Source organism: Siphateles boraxobius, unplaced genomic scaffold (assembly GCF_051911475.1).
Source record: "Siphateles boraxobius isolate OS27281-9 unplaced genomic scaffold, OSU_SipBor_1 22, whole genome shotgun sequence".
Lineage (NCBI taxonomy): Eukaryota > Metazoa > Chordata > Actinopteri > Cypriniformes > Leuciscidae > Siphateles > Siphateles boraxobius.
Window position 1 is genome coordinate 35,276,821 of NW_027508833.1, and position 14,024 is coordinate 35,290,844.

The 14,024-nt window shown below is 37.2% G+C and overlaps 2 protein-coding genes across 3 annotated transcripts; one reads left to right on the plus strand and one right to left on the minus strand.

Moving 5' to 3' along the window:
* Nucleotides 1-305: 305 nt before the first annotated feature.
* Nucleotides 306-10,808, minus strand: abraxas2 (abraxas 2, BRISC complex subunit). Of its 2 annotated transcripts, none has more exons than XM_077239918.1 (9): nt 10,676-10,808; nt 8,374-8,464; nt 7,611-7,647; nt 7,098-7,164; nt 6,758-6,948; nt 6,438-6,560; nt 5,295-5,379; nt 1,915-2,032; nt 306-1,838 (listed from the first exon to the last, which is right to left on the minus strand). In XM_077239918.1, exons 1-9 carry the CDS (start codon nt 10,796-10,798, stop codon nt 1,384-1,386), a joined length of 1,290 nt encoding a protein of 429 aa, XP_077096033.1. In that variant the 5' UTR covers nt 10,799-10,808; the 3' UTR covers nt 306-1,383. The 2 variants fall into 2 exon arrangements, with proteins under 2 accessions (XP_077096033.1, XP_077096034.1); XM_077239919.1 differs by having other exon boundaries at nt 1,053-1,838; nt 6,438-6,557; nt 10,676-10,774.
* Nucleotides 10,809-11,622: 814 nt separating this feature from the next.
* Nucleotides 11,623-13,682, plus strand: eef1akmt2 (EEF1A lysine methyltransferase 2). Its single transcript, XM_077238223.1, has 6 exons — nt 11,623-11,764; nt 12,040-12,105; nt 12,302-12,416; nt 12,562-12,669; nt 12,769-12,985; nt 13,070-13,682. Exons 1-6 carry the CDS (start codon nt 11,640-11,642, stop codon nt 13,165-13,167), a joined length of 729 nt encoding a protein of 242 aa, XP_077094338.1. The 5' UTR covers nt 11,623-11,639; the 3' UTR covers nt 13,168-13,682.
* The last annotated feature ends 342 nt before the right edge of the window (nt 13,683-14,024 follow it).

Consider the following 14,024-nt stretch of genomic DNA (forward strand, 5'->3'; position numbering starts at 1 on the left):
TATTATGAGAATGAAAAATGATAATCACCTTTAAGAACAAAAAAAATCCAAGTGAGAAACGTAACAGTAAAAAAGGATATATATAAATTAATGTTAATATCAATATTTTATTGATATCAATATTTTAATACAATTTAAATAATATTATTTAATGGTAACATTATTATTATTTAATGATTAATAGTAAAGTGACCAAGACATGTTTTTTCTGAGACTCACACACATACAAACTTTAGAGGGGAAAAGCCATTTTGGTTTGATCAGAGAGTTAACATCCTCTAACAGATGACAAGACTGTGCTTCTACCCTATAAGCTCTGCAGGATTTGGCTGAAATCTTTATTTCACATGGTCATAGAGTACTAAACTTATCCACTGCTTTAAGTAAATCGATCATATCTTCTCAACTAATGAACAAAGGCATGTGGACAAGATGATGAGAGAAAGCAACAGTCCAGGTACTGAAAAAGAATCCTGAGATCGATGATGCTGCATTTTGACCCTTGACCCTTCCAGTTTTTGATTGGCTCAAACCGCACAACCGGTAAATTCAGTTTAAAGCTCAATGGTAAAAGTTTGAAGTGGAGCAAAAAATTATATAAGCATCGGTTCATTCATCAGGACAAAAACGTGTTTGATTTAAGCCAATGAAATTAGCAGTGATCTACAGTGCGCCATAAAAAATACAAGAAGCACCCCTTATCAAACTAACTTATATAATCATTGACCAAAAATTATCTTTTTTTTTCCCAAGAATAGGCCATTATATTACTCAATCAAATCAAATATAACAAATAAAAACAAAAATAAAATAACTTTTCTAGAACAAGAACTGTTCAAGTGTCAGACAGCTGCAGTCCTAAGCACGCATTATAACTGCGATTTTTTTTCTTTTCTTTTTTTTGTCCATTCAGATATATGAAGCGAGACAATGAACAAGTCATGGTTTAAGCTCACACAGAGATGTGTTTAAAGGCCGCAAAAAAAGACATCTTTCCCTTTGCTAATCTATTCAAATGCAGATCAAATGAAGGCAAAACAGTGCAAGAGGTAAATGGTGCAAGAACCGAATGACTTCAGTCAGTAGCAGATGGCGAGATAAGCAGGATGCACCTCTCCACCCAAAAAAAAAAAAAAAAAGAGCGTGAAACAGAGAAAATGGGGTCCGTCGGTCCACATAGATGGGGACATCATTCCATCGCCACTTCGGAGTCCGTCACAACCCAATGACGTCCCCTGCACAGAGCTGTTAAATGTGTACAACAGGACAGCATTGTCATAACTCACAAAAGGCAAGTGCTTGTTTGTGTTCTGAACACCACCAGCCTCACAATCACAAATAGTTCTGTTCGTTTTTCAATGTCCCCAGTGGTTTGCTCAATCACTATGAGCCTGGAGGGCTGTGGGCGTCTCCGTCGGGCCACAGGGTAGCCGGTCGTCCTAATGTAACAGCTTCCGATAAAGAAGGTGCCTGCAATTGCTCACTAACTAAATTTTCGTACTCGCTACTGTCCTCATCGTCGTCATCCTCATCCTCCTGGCCGGTGGCCTGGCGATTCAGGGAATCAGAGCTTGAGCCGTCTCCATTGCCCAGGCCCACACTGGGAGACGGGTGGCCGGGCGAGCCCACGGCTTGGGGCCGCGGTAGCAGTATAGCGCTTGGTGAATCTGGAGGCAGTGTGGTGCTGTAGATCGGTGGAGATGACGAGTTCACGGGGTCCACCGAGGGACCTGAGAGCACGACTTGAGTCAGCGAAGAGTGTGAGGAGTCCGGAAGGACAGAGTTATCAGGAAGGGCAGAGTTATCGGGAAGCGTGACAGCGGCTGCCTCTTGGAGTCCTGTTAAGAAAATAGAGAAGATATTAACAGAAATTGTTTCCTTTTTTTGCAAATTCACAGAGTTATCAGCACATACTTCTCTCTTCCTCAGCGCTGTTGCGTTTCCTGAGAGCGATTTCCTCTTTGAGTTTGTTCACTTCTTCTTGAATTTTCTCCCTCACTCGTTCACTTTGATCCACTTCACCGCACACCGCCTGCGGGATGACAGGAAATTCATAGATAGCAAATCCTCAGCATTATGCTAATTAATAAGTATTTCTGACTTTATTTATTTAAAACATTTAAATATTATTATAAAGGTTTGACATTTAAAGGGCACCTATTATGCAAAATTCTTTTGTTCAGGTTTGAACATAAATGTGTGTTGGCAGTGTGTGTACACAACCACCCTATAAAGATAAAAATACACCAGGTGTTTTTTTTGGTTTATATATATCCCCATAAATCATAAGCACTATCTCAGAACAAGCCGTTCTCAGATTCAGGGCAATGTGCCGTACTTTTGCACAAGCCCATTCCCACAACTGTCGACGGACTGCCGTTTTAGCATAGACCCACCCTGAGTGAGGGAGCTCGACACAGTGAGTCCGCCATTGTTTCGACGCCAGAGCAGCTGTAGACAAGAATGTCTTCTAAGTGATTGAGGTGTTTTGTTGTTGATGTCGATGACCTGTGGTAACATCGTGACCGGAGGGAATGCATAAAGCGGGCGGCTCGGACAATCGTGGGCAAGCCTGCTCTTTGAGAAAAATATTCGGCAATGAGCGTCATCTTCTGAGGCGAAGAGTTCGACTTCTGCCTCTCCGAAGATGCTCCATATTAGCTGAACCGTCTGTGGGTGAAGAGATCATTCCCCTGGGGGAACATTGTCTCTGGATAACATATCCGCACCCTGGTTCAGAATGCCTGGCACATGCGCCACCCTTAGGGAGTGCAGGTTGTGCTGAGCCCATAGGATGAGGTTTTTGGCCATGGTGTGCAGGTTGTTTGACCTGAGACCGCCCTGGCGATTTATATAGGCCACTGCCATGTTGTCCGTCCGGACCAGCTGGACCAAGTATGGGAGAAAAGCTTTCAGCGATAGATCGACTGCTCTCATCTCTAGACAGTTTATATGTAGACGCTTCTCCAGGCTTGACAAATAGGCCAGAGACGGCCTGCCCTCGTAAAGGGCCCCCCAACCTAGATTGGAGGCATCTGTCAAGATCACCTTTCTACTTGTAACCACACCCATACTCACTCCTGACTGATACAAGTCGGCTGCTTTCCAGGGAGCCAGGGCTCTTGATACAGCCGTGGTTCTCTCTGATTAGTAAGTGGCCAGATCGCCATGCGTGAGTTGGTACACGGGGTTTTAGCCAGTGCTGGACGCATGTGCAGAAGTCCAAGCTGGAGTACTGATGATGCTGAGGCCATAAGACCCAACATCCTCTGAAATCTCTTGAGAGGCGCGCACGCGCCTGTTCTGAAAGATGCCGCTAGGCGCTGGATAGTGAGCGCGTGCTCTGATGTGAGGCGGGCTTTCATTTGTATAGAGTATATCACTGTACCCAGGAAAGAGATACTTTGGCTGGGAGACAGTGTGCTCTTGGAAACATTGATCCTGATAGAAAGTCCTAGGCTTTCTATATGGCTGAGGAGCCAGGATCTGTGAGTTATCAACTGTTCCTCTGATTGGGATATTATCAGCCAATCGTCGAGGTAATTCAACACTCGCACTCCCCGCTGTCTCAGGGGGGTAGGTGCTGTGTCCATTCACTTCGTAAAAGTACGAGGTGCCAATTATAGGCCGAACGGTAGTACTGTGTACTGGTAAGCCTGTCCCTCGAAGGTGAATCTGAGAAATGGCCTGTGATGGGGCGATATCTGGATGTGAAAATAAGCATCCATCAGATCCACTGAGATGAACCAATCTCCTGGCCGAATTTGCGCAAGGATTTGTTTGGTTGTCAGCATTCTGAACGCTAGTATCATAAGCGCTTTGTTCAGGTGTCTGAGATCTAGGATGGGTCTGAGACCGCCATCCTTCTTTGAAACGAGGAAGTAACGACTGTAAAAGCCTGATTCGCTTGGGCATAGTGGGACTGTCTCCACAGCTTCCTTCTCTAACAGTTTCGAGGCTTCGGTGGGAAGATCGTGAGCCACGCCCCTTCTCACCGTCGTCTCGACCACGGCTGAAAAATGTAGGAGTGAGCACTTCGAAGTGGGCACATGATCTACACTTAATGTATCTCCAGTGTGAATTGGGGGAGAGTTTAGGACTGTGGGAACAGTGCTTGTGTGTAGGGGTGCGTACTTTACAGTGGACACGTGACCTACAGATGACACAGTCTTTCTCTGTTTGTGCTTTTTTATTTGTGTCGCCGTAAAAACGGCGTTTGTTTGCAGAACAGCGTGTTTCAATACAGGCCCTTTTTCTGCGACATTTACATTTACAGCCGCCTGAAAGGAGGGAGCTGAGGAATGCATGCAACAACTTTTGGAGATCAGTCCAGCCTCGGCGCAGTAAGACTTATACTGTGTTTATTCAGCTCTTATAGTGATTTTTTTGGAGTAAAACTAACGCTTCATCTTTTGTGTGATGTACAATAAACTTAACTGAACTCATCAGTAACGTTATATTTTTGGCCATCATTCGGACGTGGTCCCCTACAACAAGCTTGTACTAATAGTGGATAAAAGCAAGATGAAAAATAAGTTATAACTGTAATTAAAATAGAATATACCTGTTCTATTTCCTCTGTAGGCATTATTGTCCGACTCCGGGTGGAAATGAACACCGCTACTGAGGGTTTCTGTTTTGATATTATCATTCCGTGGGATGGGATTGTCCTGCCACTGAGCGCAAGCTTTTGGTCCACCCCCTGGGACGGCAGCAGCAGCTAATTTGCATTTAAAGGGATGAACACTAAAACGGCGCGTTTTTCTGAGCCCAAAAAAGTGACAATATAAACATGCTTTGACCTAAAACTTCACATACACACTCTGGGGACATCAGAGACTTATTTTACATCTTGTAAAAATAATTGGCATAATAGGTGCCCTTTAACACCTGCCAACACCTGGTGGTTTGAATTTTATATAAAATTAAATAAATATATGCACTGCAAGTTTCAGAGTGAAGCACGGAGCTTTAGAAATGTAATTGAAATTAGACGCTTTAATTCAATTCAGGTTATATGTTTTTTGTCTCAGTTCTGCATTAAAAAGTGGCCCAATATTAAAGATTAAGTGGACATTTGAATTGAATGTTGTATGACCAATATTAAACAAGGGTCATGCTGTAAAGTACAACAATCAACCCAGTATCATTTATCATCTCGTGAACTAAGTGTATCATCTCATCCCTAATGTCATTTCCCAACGACAAAATTGTGGCCAGTAAAAAGTAGTAACTTTGGAAAACCACTAGCCTGTATGTTTAAAGTTAAGAAGCAGTATAATGATGTAACTCACCTGGACTCTTTCTTGAAGGGCACTGTACACCTGAAAAATAGCTCGAATGTCTTTCATCACTCCATCCTTATCAAAGAAGTAAGTCCTATAAATAATAATAATTAAAAAAAATTAGCGATCACATTTAAGTATTTACTGCAGCGAAAAGTGGCCCTGCTTTAGGTTGTGTTGTTTGCATTAAGAATCTGTGCAAATGTAGGCCTCAAAGACAAGTATATAAACAAATCTCCTCTTTTTCTCTACTGATAGACCAATATACTGGCAAGACTGATTGATCTGAGAAAATTAAGCAGAGACTAATTCTAATACGGTTGATTAATAGGATTGGTAATGTTAAGTTAAGCGTGTCAGCTCTGATTATACCAAACTTGTTATTAGATACTGCACATTTTCTGTTTTCAAATATTCCTGAATCCTGTGTAAAATAATTATTTCTTTAATATTTAATCAATAAATGTTGTGTAATATGTTTAATGTCAGCAAATTTGAGAATGTCTTATTTGCTAGCCAGATTTCTATATACTAGTGTTGGTCTACCATTACTTTTTCAGTTAAAAATACAGTTCAAAAATTTTCGGTGAGTACGAATTTTTTTTGAAATTATAATAATAATACATTTATACAGCAAGTATCCATTAAGCTGATCAAAAGACATTTACAATGTTACAGAAGATTTATATTTCAAATAAATGAAGTTCTTTTGAACTTTCTATTCATCAAATATGAAGAATCCTGAAAACAATGTATCACATTTTCCACAAAAATAAAACTCTTTTCATCATTGACAATAATAATATTTTTTTTCTTGAGCATCAAATCAGCATATTAGAATGATTTCTGAAGGGTCATGTGACACTGAAGAATGGAATGATGCTGAAAATTCAGCTTTACCACCACATAAATAAATTACATTTTAAATTATATTAAAGTAGAACACAATTCATTTAAATTGTAATAATATTTCATGATATACTTTTCCGTATTTTTTTTTAATCAAAGAAACACAGCCTTGGTGACCATAAGAAATTTCTGAAAACATTAGAAATCTTACCAACCCCAAACTTTTGAACAGTAGTGAATAAAACAAAATAATTCCGTGACATGGCAAAAATAATATTGAACATTGCAGTCAGGCTGCCTCACCCATGTTCTTTAATGACACTGGCGTAGTTCTTGGAGGTGTTCGGCACAGATGAGACTTTATATTCCTGTTGACTGGTGTTGCCCAGGTTTGGGATGCTTAGAGATATCTTCTGATTATACCTGCTGGGAGAAATAGAAAAATTACAACAGAAACACACATATCAGCTTCACAGCACCATTTGTAAACATTATACAAGGTATTATGAAATAACAATAAAAGATAAACAAACGTCTTTAAACAGTTAAAATGAATCATGATTTTGTCCTCTTTTTTTTTTTTACCCCACTCCATAACTTTGTATTAAACAGCTTGTACATACTTTCTGTTGGGCCTGAAGAGCACATACTCCAAAGCATGTGTGGAACTATTGGCTGTGGAGATGAAGCTGAAGAGGAGGAAGACCAGATCTGGGATGCCAAGTATATTGGTCAACTGCTTATGGATCACCTGCTCCCTGAATGACATCTGCTGTTGGGTGTTCCTTCGAAACCGGTACCAGCCGATAACATTCTGCACAGGAAAAGAAACATTGTGAAGTGGTTCGGCTGAATTAAACACACAAAAAGGCACAATGCAGGACACAGAACCTGTCAAGGTACCAGTTAATAACATATTTTTCTCTCACACATTTGTATGCCTATTTCATGGTAACATCTTACTTTTCTTCTATCCTTGAGGATTCTGTTGAGATTTTCTTCATTGACGTTACCTGCATAGTCATAAAAGCTGCAATATGAAAAACAACTGTAAGTTTGATTAAGAAAAAAAGAAAGAAAATGTATGTTTGCTATAACATTCAAAATAATTTTTAGAAGAAATTAATACTTTTATTTAGCAAAAGGTGACAGTAAAGATATTTAAAATGTTACACAACATTTCTATTTAAAATAAATGTTGCTCTTTTGAACTTTCTATTCATCAAAGAATCCTGCCATCACAGGAATAAATTACATTTTAAAATATAGTAATATAGAAAAAAGTCATTTTAATTGTAATAATATTTCATAATATTACTGCTTTTACTGTATTTTTGTTCAAATAAATGTAGCCTTGGTGAACATAAAAGACTTCTTTCAAAAACATTTTTAAAAGTCATACCAAACCCAAACTTTTAAATGGTAGTGTATATTTTTATAACATAATAAATAATTAAGAACGCAGGACGTTCTTACCTAAACAGTTGTGCACAAGGTTCATGATTATGGACCTCTGAAAGTCAAGTAAATACAAAGTGATTAATTATATCAAAATCTGAGTAAAATAAGCATGCTTTGAATGTTCAAAAGTTGTAAATTTAAATATTTATATGCATACAAACAACATTAACCTTGGAATGGACAAAGAAAAATATGCAGGCAGTGTGCTATCATGAACAGAGTCTAGAGGACAACATGACCTTCATAATGATACTATCCGGGCCCACTTTTAATGTTGTGGAGCCCTTTGTGAAATTCTTTGTAAAGTGATCAGAGTCTAAGGGGTCTGGGAGCAGCGCCAAACTCAGAAACATGATCTCTTAATGTTGGACAGGAGCTATTTCCAGTATTTTGGAGCAAAAAAAAAAAAAGGTCTATCATGTTTGAGGCTTCATCTCTCAGGCCTTAAGACTTTACTCAGAAATACTGGCTGACACAAACTTGAAAAGAACCAAACAAATCCAATCAAAAGTTGAGTGGCTTATCAGGTTATTGTCAACCAGGGCAGTTTGCTACAGTACTTTGGATGGTTGAGAATGAACAGATTACATCAGCCACATCTTGAACTGATAGCTCATAACTGCTCGTACAGGAAGGTCATCACGTCCTCACTTTGAAACATGTTATGTCTGTGATCTGAGACTGGAATCAACTGAGGATTTCAGTGATGAGATGCATCATGTTTTGAATGATGAGTTACTAAAATGGTCATGAAAAAAATGATCAAACATGGTTTTACCTATTACACTGAGGAATTCTGAACTACCGATGTGTGAGTCGCTGATGCTTAAAGTTTCCTCTTGTCTCACTTCTCCCAACAAGAAGCCTTCCTAAAAGAGTCAATAAACAATTTTGCTGTACCATTAAAATGGCAATTTAATGGCAAAGATAGTGTAGTTAAAGTCCCCATGAAATCAAAATTGACAACTAATTTTTTAATGGAATATTGTAGTATTTATTCTAAATGATTTACCTTTGCAAATCATTATTTATATATAATATATATATTTTTAAATACAAGTGCCCTCTTGATCTTTAATTAAAAAATAACTTCCCCTCCCTCTCGCAGAGACATCTCTTCTCTCATGATGTGTTTACTGGCGTGGGGGCGGGGCATCCTGTCACTCACATGACATCACAGCAATAGCAAAGCACAACAACCATCTAACAATCCAAACGATTCCCAATGGACATAATATTTTTTTCTTGTTCAAGAAGACATTTAACTCAAATATAAACATCACAAAAGAGAAGACAAGTCCATTGCAACCTTCGTTTCATTACGACTTTAAGATAAAATGTTAATATTGACATAACTGAATAGGCAACTTCCACAAACAGATTATGATTAAAAATTCAGTATTCATTACAATCATTATTTTTTTATGACAGCCCTATTACTACATACAGTCTAAAACCCTTGTTTGATTTTGCAATTTCCTAGCAATAAACATAAAAATTATGCTGTCACTCAGTCTGGGCTACCTGGGTTCAGTTCAATTCAAGTTTATTTGTATAGCGCATTTCACAATACATATTGTTTCAAAGCAGTTTTACATAAAATGCTTGTTTCAATGTAACTGTGACCAGTCAGAGAAGAGTGTGTCAAAATAATGGCAGTAATATACAGTTAGAAGAGTGGATAGAGGTTACTTAGTAAACATCATGTATTTAGTTAAGAAGACAACAATTGTGTTAGGCAGTTATTGAAAAACTAACAATAATAATATTGTTAGTAATAATAAAAATTGTTAGATTTTTCCCCCCTTATACAGTAACAGGCCAAATGCCATTTAAAGGAGGATACAGACATTTGACGTGTTTAAAAGCACACAAAACATGAAATTTGCACCTCTAATGGTCATGATATACCAAAGTGTACATGTAAGTCGGCTGTGTCCTGAATTCATGCAGTAAATATATTTTAAAAATAGTTTGTATAAAGAGGTCTGAAAAAGAGAAATTTCACTGCTGCAACGAGAGAACAACAGAAACACTGTTCCCCGGGCACTCAGCACAACTTCACCGGCTGTTAACGTGTTCAGTTTAAGCAACTAGATCACACTGAAATCGCTAATTATGTTTTCCAATTAAAATAAAATTAGGTCATGAAGGTGGTTTAGTATCAAAAGCCCATATATAAATATTATAGGCTAGATGTTGACAGTCCATCCCATAAACACGTTCAACTTAAGTGGTTGGCATTTAGTTATTCAGTAAGGAAAAACTACAAAAAAACGTCATATCTTTGACAGGTTGAAAACAGGTTAAGCATATTAACACCTGACTAACCAGCTCAAAACAACTATGCGAAGCCTGCAGGGTCAATAACATATCACCTACTTCCTAATGCCAGAGAGAATGACACAAAAAGCAAAGAGGCTATAAAAATGATAATTATGTTAAGCAATGTGTGAATACTTCATTCAATATGTCTGTTTGACATTCAAGTTTGCATTTGACAGTTGTTGCTGGCAAACAAGTTAACGTTAGCCGGTCAGCTAATGTGACTATTTTAGACGCATCGATGTCTATAACACTAACTTACCTCGACGAGATTTAATTCACTGAACGCTACCAGGCAGTATACATTTATGAAAGTGAGTGATGATCAACCAAATAAACGGCAATGCCACTTTCTGACAAGCTTGTAAAATCCGTCGGCTTGTAGGTTTGCTAGCTGTCACCCTGACTGCGTCTCAAAACATAGTAAGCTGCCTACCTAGACCGCATTTTGTTGACCATTAAAGGCGCGTTGTGAGTCAGCTCTATTGATATCTAAAATGCCGCAGATATGAAATACTACAAAAATGCCAAAGACATTAAAATTTTTAATGTTTAAATGTACCCTTGATGCTAACGAACGCTGTCTAGATAGACAGCTCACCAGGTTTTGATACACGACCATTCTGTAGCCACACCAGGAAGATGACACCGGGAAATGAATTAATTCTGATTTGATGGAATAAACTGTTTGTTGTTTCGCAATGCGATCGTGCACTTAAACATTTAGCCTCAAAGTCAGGTGACATAGTACTTACATGGTCAGAATTGCTGTTGGCACTGTGATAACACACAGAACTAAAAGTGTATCCCGAAATTGACGCCGCCATGATGGAAACATACGCGCCGAGCCCACAATCCTTTGCGCACGCACTGTACATCAGCCTGTTCATGAATAAACAAACCTTCTGTTGGGGTAAATTATCATATATTTGTTTCTTTTCTTTCTTTTCAATTTCTTAGGAAATATTTCTTAATAGGTTAATTGGGTTACTTTATATAATTTCTCTGGTTATTTAACTATTGAGCCATAAGATATTTGTTGTTTGAAAGATTGTTTGTATCCTCGGTTTGTAAAAATTGAAATAAAAAGGGTTAAATATCGTAATGCTGACCCTAAACATTTAACAGACTTTTTATATGTTTGAATGGATGAATTTTGAAAACATTATAAATAAAATATATAAATAATATGTTATACATAAAATATTTATCTGTTTGAAACTAAATATTTACCTTAAATTCTTAAACCTTTATTAATAAAACGTTATTAAACATACATTCATATACTTACTTGGTATGCAAAGCATAGTATTTTCCTTACAATTCTTAAAACGTTATAAATAAAACGTTAAAAACAACACGTATCTGTTTCTTTGATGTAAAAAGCATAATAATTAATGGAACCACCAAAACAATAATATTTTCTTTCTCTTCCACCTGTCTCTTTTATAACACATTCTTGTTCAGAATGCTAAACTTTATTGCAAAGTGCACCATTTGTCAACTGTGTGATGTTTTTATTTTAATATTTATTTTATATATTTTCTTTTGAGACCCTTGATTATTATATTATGTTCATATTTAATATTATATTCATGTCAAATTTGTATCGCTTTGCATTCAATTTTGAATATACAATAAAATTAATAAAATTGTTAAACCTTCAACCTTTATTTTGTAATGTTACGTCGATTGTCACGTTCTGTATTACGTCACCGGATGCTGCTGACACAGGACGTCATGATGGAATCGTCAGCGAGCAGCACACATGGGGCAGAAGACAGTCTGGTGCAGTGTACAGAATCAGAAGACTTTGCTCCTTCAAAACTCGGAACAAAGGAGTAGTAAGATATTTTGCTTGATTACTTCACCCTGGTATTATTCGATCACATATTGTAGGGAGAAGACCAGCACATAGGTTACATTTATTTTTTTACATCTATGACACCACACATTAATGTTGTTATGCAACTGCTGCGAGTGAAATGTTACACCTGTATATGTTAAATAAAAACAAAACAGGATTGCTTTGAGTGATTCCTTTGAATGTAATCTGACTTTTGTTGGTGATTTAAGTGATTTTTTTCTTCTTCTGGCTTTTCTTCTGTTTTTCTTGAAGCTGGGATGAGGCTTATAAAAGAGAGCTGCAGACTTACAAGGATATTGGAGATGTGGGAGAAATATGGTAATTATTCTGTTTTGTGTTACATGCTTGTTTATGAATGCCCTTCCATATTGATTTTCTCCTTCAAGTTAAGTCTGTTCTTGCCGGATATGATATGAATATAAACCAGCACCATTGTCTGGTGTATTAGTTAGCTTATGTTCTGTAATTTAGGGCAATATAAAGACTAATTCCTATGATCCTGGTGAACCTTTAGGTTTGGTGAGGAAAGCGTGGACAGAGTGATCAGATGGATAGAAGCACAACATGTATCTGAAAATGCTGCCATACTTGACATTGGGACTGGAAACGGGATGCTCCTTGTGGAACTGGCAAGTCAAAAGTTCAATAGATAACTGCATTTAGTAATGTATTGTATATTGATTCACTCAATTAATTGAAATACATTTTGAAATCACAAGAAATGTCAATAAGTATAACTATAAATGATAATAATCACATGAATTATCCCTTAAGGCCAAGCATGGCTTTTCAAACCTTACTGGAATTGACTATTCCACGGCTGCTGTAGAGCTCACCATAAATATTCTGGAAGAGGAAGGCTTAAGAAATGTTAAAATTCAGGTAGTGGAAATTATTTGTTTTTAGCATACATAAACTAAGTAAATAAATGAATTGCTCAATAGAACACATAATGAAGAAGAATTTCTGTTGTGACTTCAGGTGGAGGATTTCTTGAATCCCAGCACAGAATTGAAGGGCTTTGATGTATGTATTGATAAAGGCACATTTGATGCCATTAGTTTGAGCCCAGAGGACAGAGAGGAGTCAAAAAAGCAATATGTGACCTCTTTAAGAACTGTAATGCAACCAGGCGGCTTCTTCATCATCACCTCCTGCAACTGGACCAAAGAGCAGCTGCTGCAGATCTTCAACCCTAGTACCTGAACTAAAGCACATTTCTTTAACTAACATTGTTTCAAATACTGTAATGATTGTAAGATAGTGTTTTGTTTTGTTGCAGGTTTTGAGTTGGTATGTGAGCTGCCCACCCCTCGTTTCCAGTTTGGTGGTGTGACGGGTAATAGTGTGACAGCTTTGGTATTTAAACAGATTGACTGATCTTCAAGTTTTAAAATATTTTTGCATTGTATTTTCATTAATGTAATTTTATAATAAACTCTTTTTGGAAAACGTTTGTTTTACTTACTATGAAGATAATACAAATTAATATTTTTTTTATTTACCGGTTACATATACATTGGTGTAATGTACAGAGAGGAACACATGAGGCCAGTATTGAGCTAAATTTATTGTTAACGTTATGTCCATTTTTAAACGGTTCTCATAAAGTTGATGTCTAATAAATGGTAGAAACACGGAGTAGTTAATTGCTATGTACACTGTCAGATAAAGTTATTTTTTGTATGTGGGGTTTGTCTGAAGATTTGAGATTTAATTTTTTTTCTTCATATTTCTTAATGAGAATGCCTGACTGCCAGTTGTAATTAAGTGCAGTGGAATTTGTTAAACAATGTTTATTTTACCATTTAATTGTTTGTATTTAATGCCATGTTTCAGACAGCACTGAAAAAGCCAATTTAATACTGAATTATAAAATCAATTTAACTAAATAACCAATATTGTCAAAAAGCCCTTTATTTGTGATACATAATTTATCCATTTACTAAACATCCAGTAATTGAGCAGTTTCCACGCACCAGAGCTTCACCCCGAAGCTTTCAAGCACTCTTGCAAAGTTCTTACGCTGAAAGTGTCTGTTTTCCATTGAAACCGCTGAACATTAACAAATGTCTCTCGCTTAATACTGGGTCACACTGTATTGACACCTCAGGAATAGCATCAATGCGGTCTCTGTTACCACTGTTTCTTGGGGGTATTTCTCTTTCTCTGATGGGTCATTTTTAAGAAAAAGTCTGACAGCTGCACCTGATAAGAAAATGATTGAGCATCCAGTA

What these genes read in the sequence shown, in the direction of transcription:
- abraxas2 (XM_077239918.1), bottom strand. Translation starts at nt 10,798, where the DNA reads ATGTACAGTGCGTGCGCAAAGGATTGTGGGCTCGGCGCGTATGTTTCC. An exon ending in AGAATTCCTCAGTGTAATAG is followed by an intron (nt 7,648 to 8,373) that starts GTAAAACCATGT and finishes CTTGACTTTCAG; the next exon opens with AGGTCCATAATCATGAACCT. An exon ending in TCCTCAAGGATAGAAGAAAA is followed by an intron (nt 6,949 to 7,097) that starts GTAAGATGTTAC and finishes TTTCCTGTGCAG; the next exon opens with AATGTTATCGGCTGGTACCG.
- eef1akmt2 (XM_077238223.1), top strand. Translation starts at nt 11,640, where the DNA reads ATGCTGCTGACACAGGACGTCATGATGGAATCGTCAGCGAGCAGCACA. An exon ending in GGAGATGTGGGAGAAATATG is followed by an intron (nt 12,106 to 12,301) that starts GTAATTATTCTG and finishes GTGAACCTTTAG; the next exon opens with GTTTGGTGAGGAAAGCGTGG. An exon ending in GCTGCAGATCTTCAACCCTA is followed by an intron (nt 12,986 to 13,069) that starts GTACCTGAACTA and finishes GTTTTGTTGCAG; the next exon opens with GTTTTGAGTTGGTATGTGAG.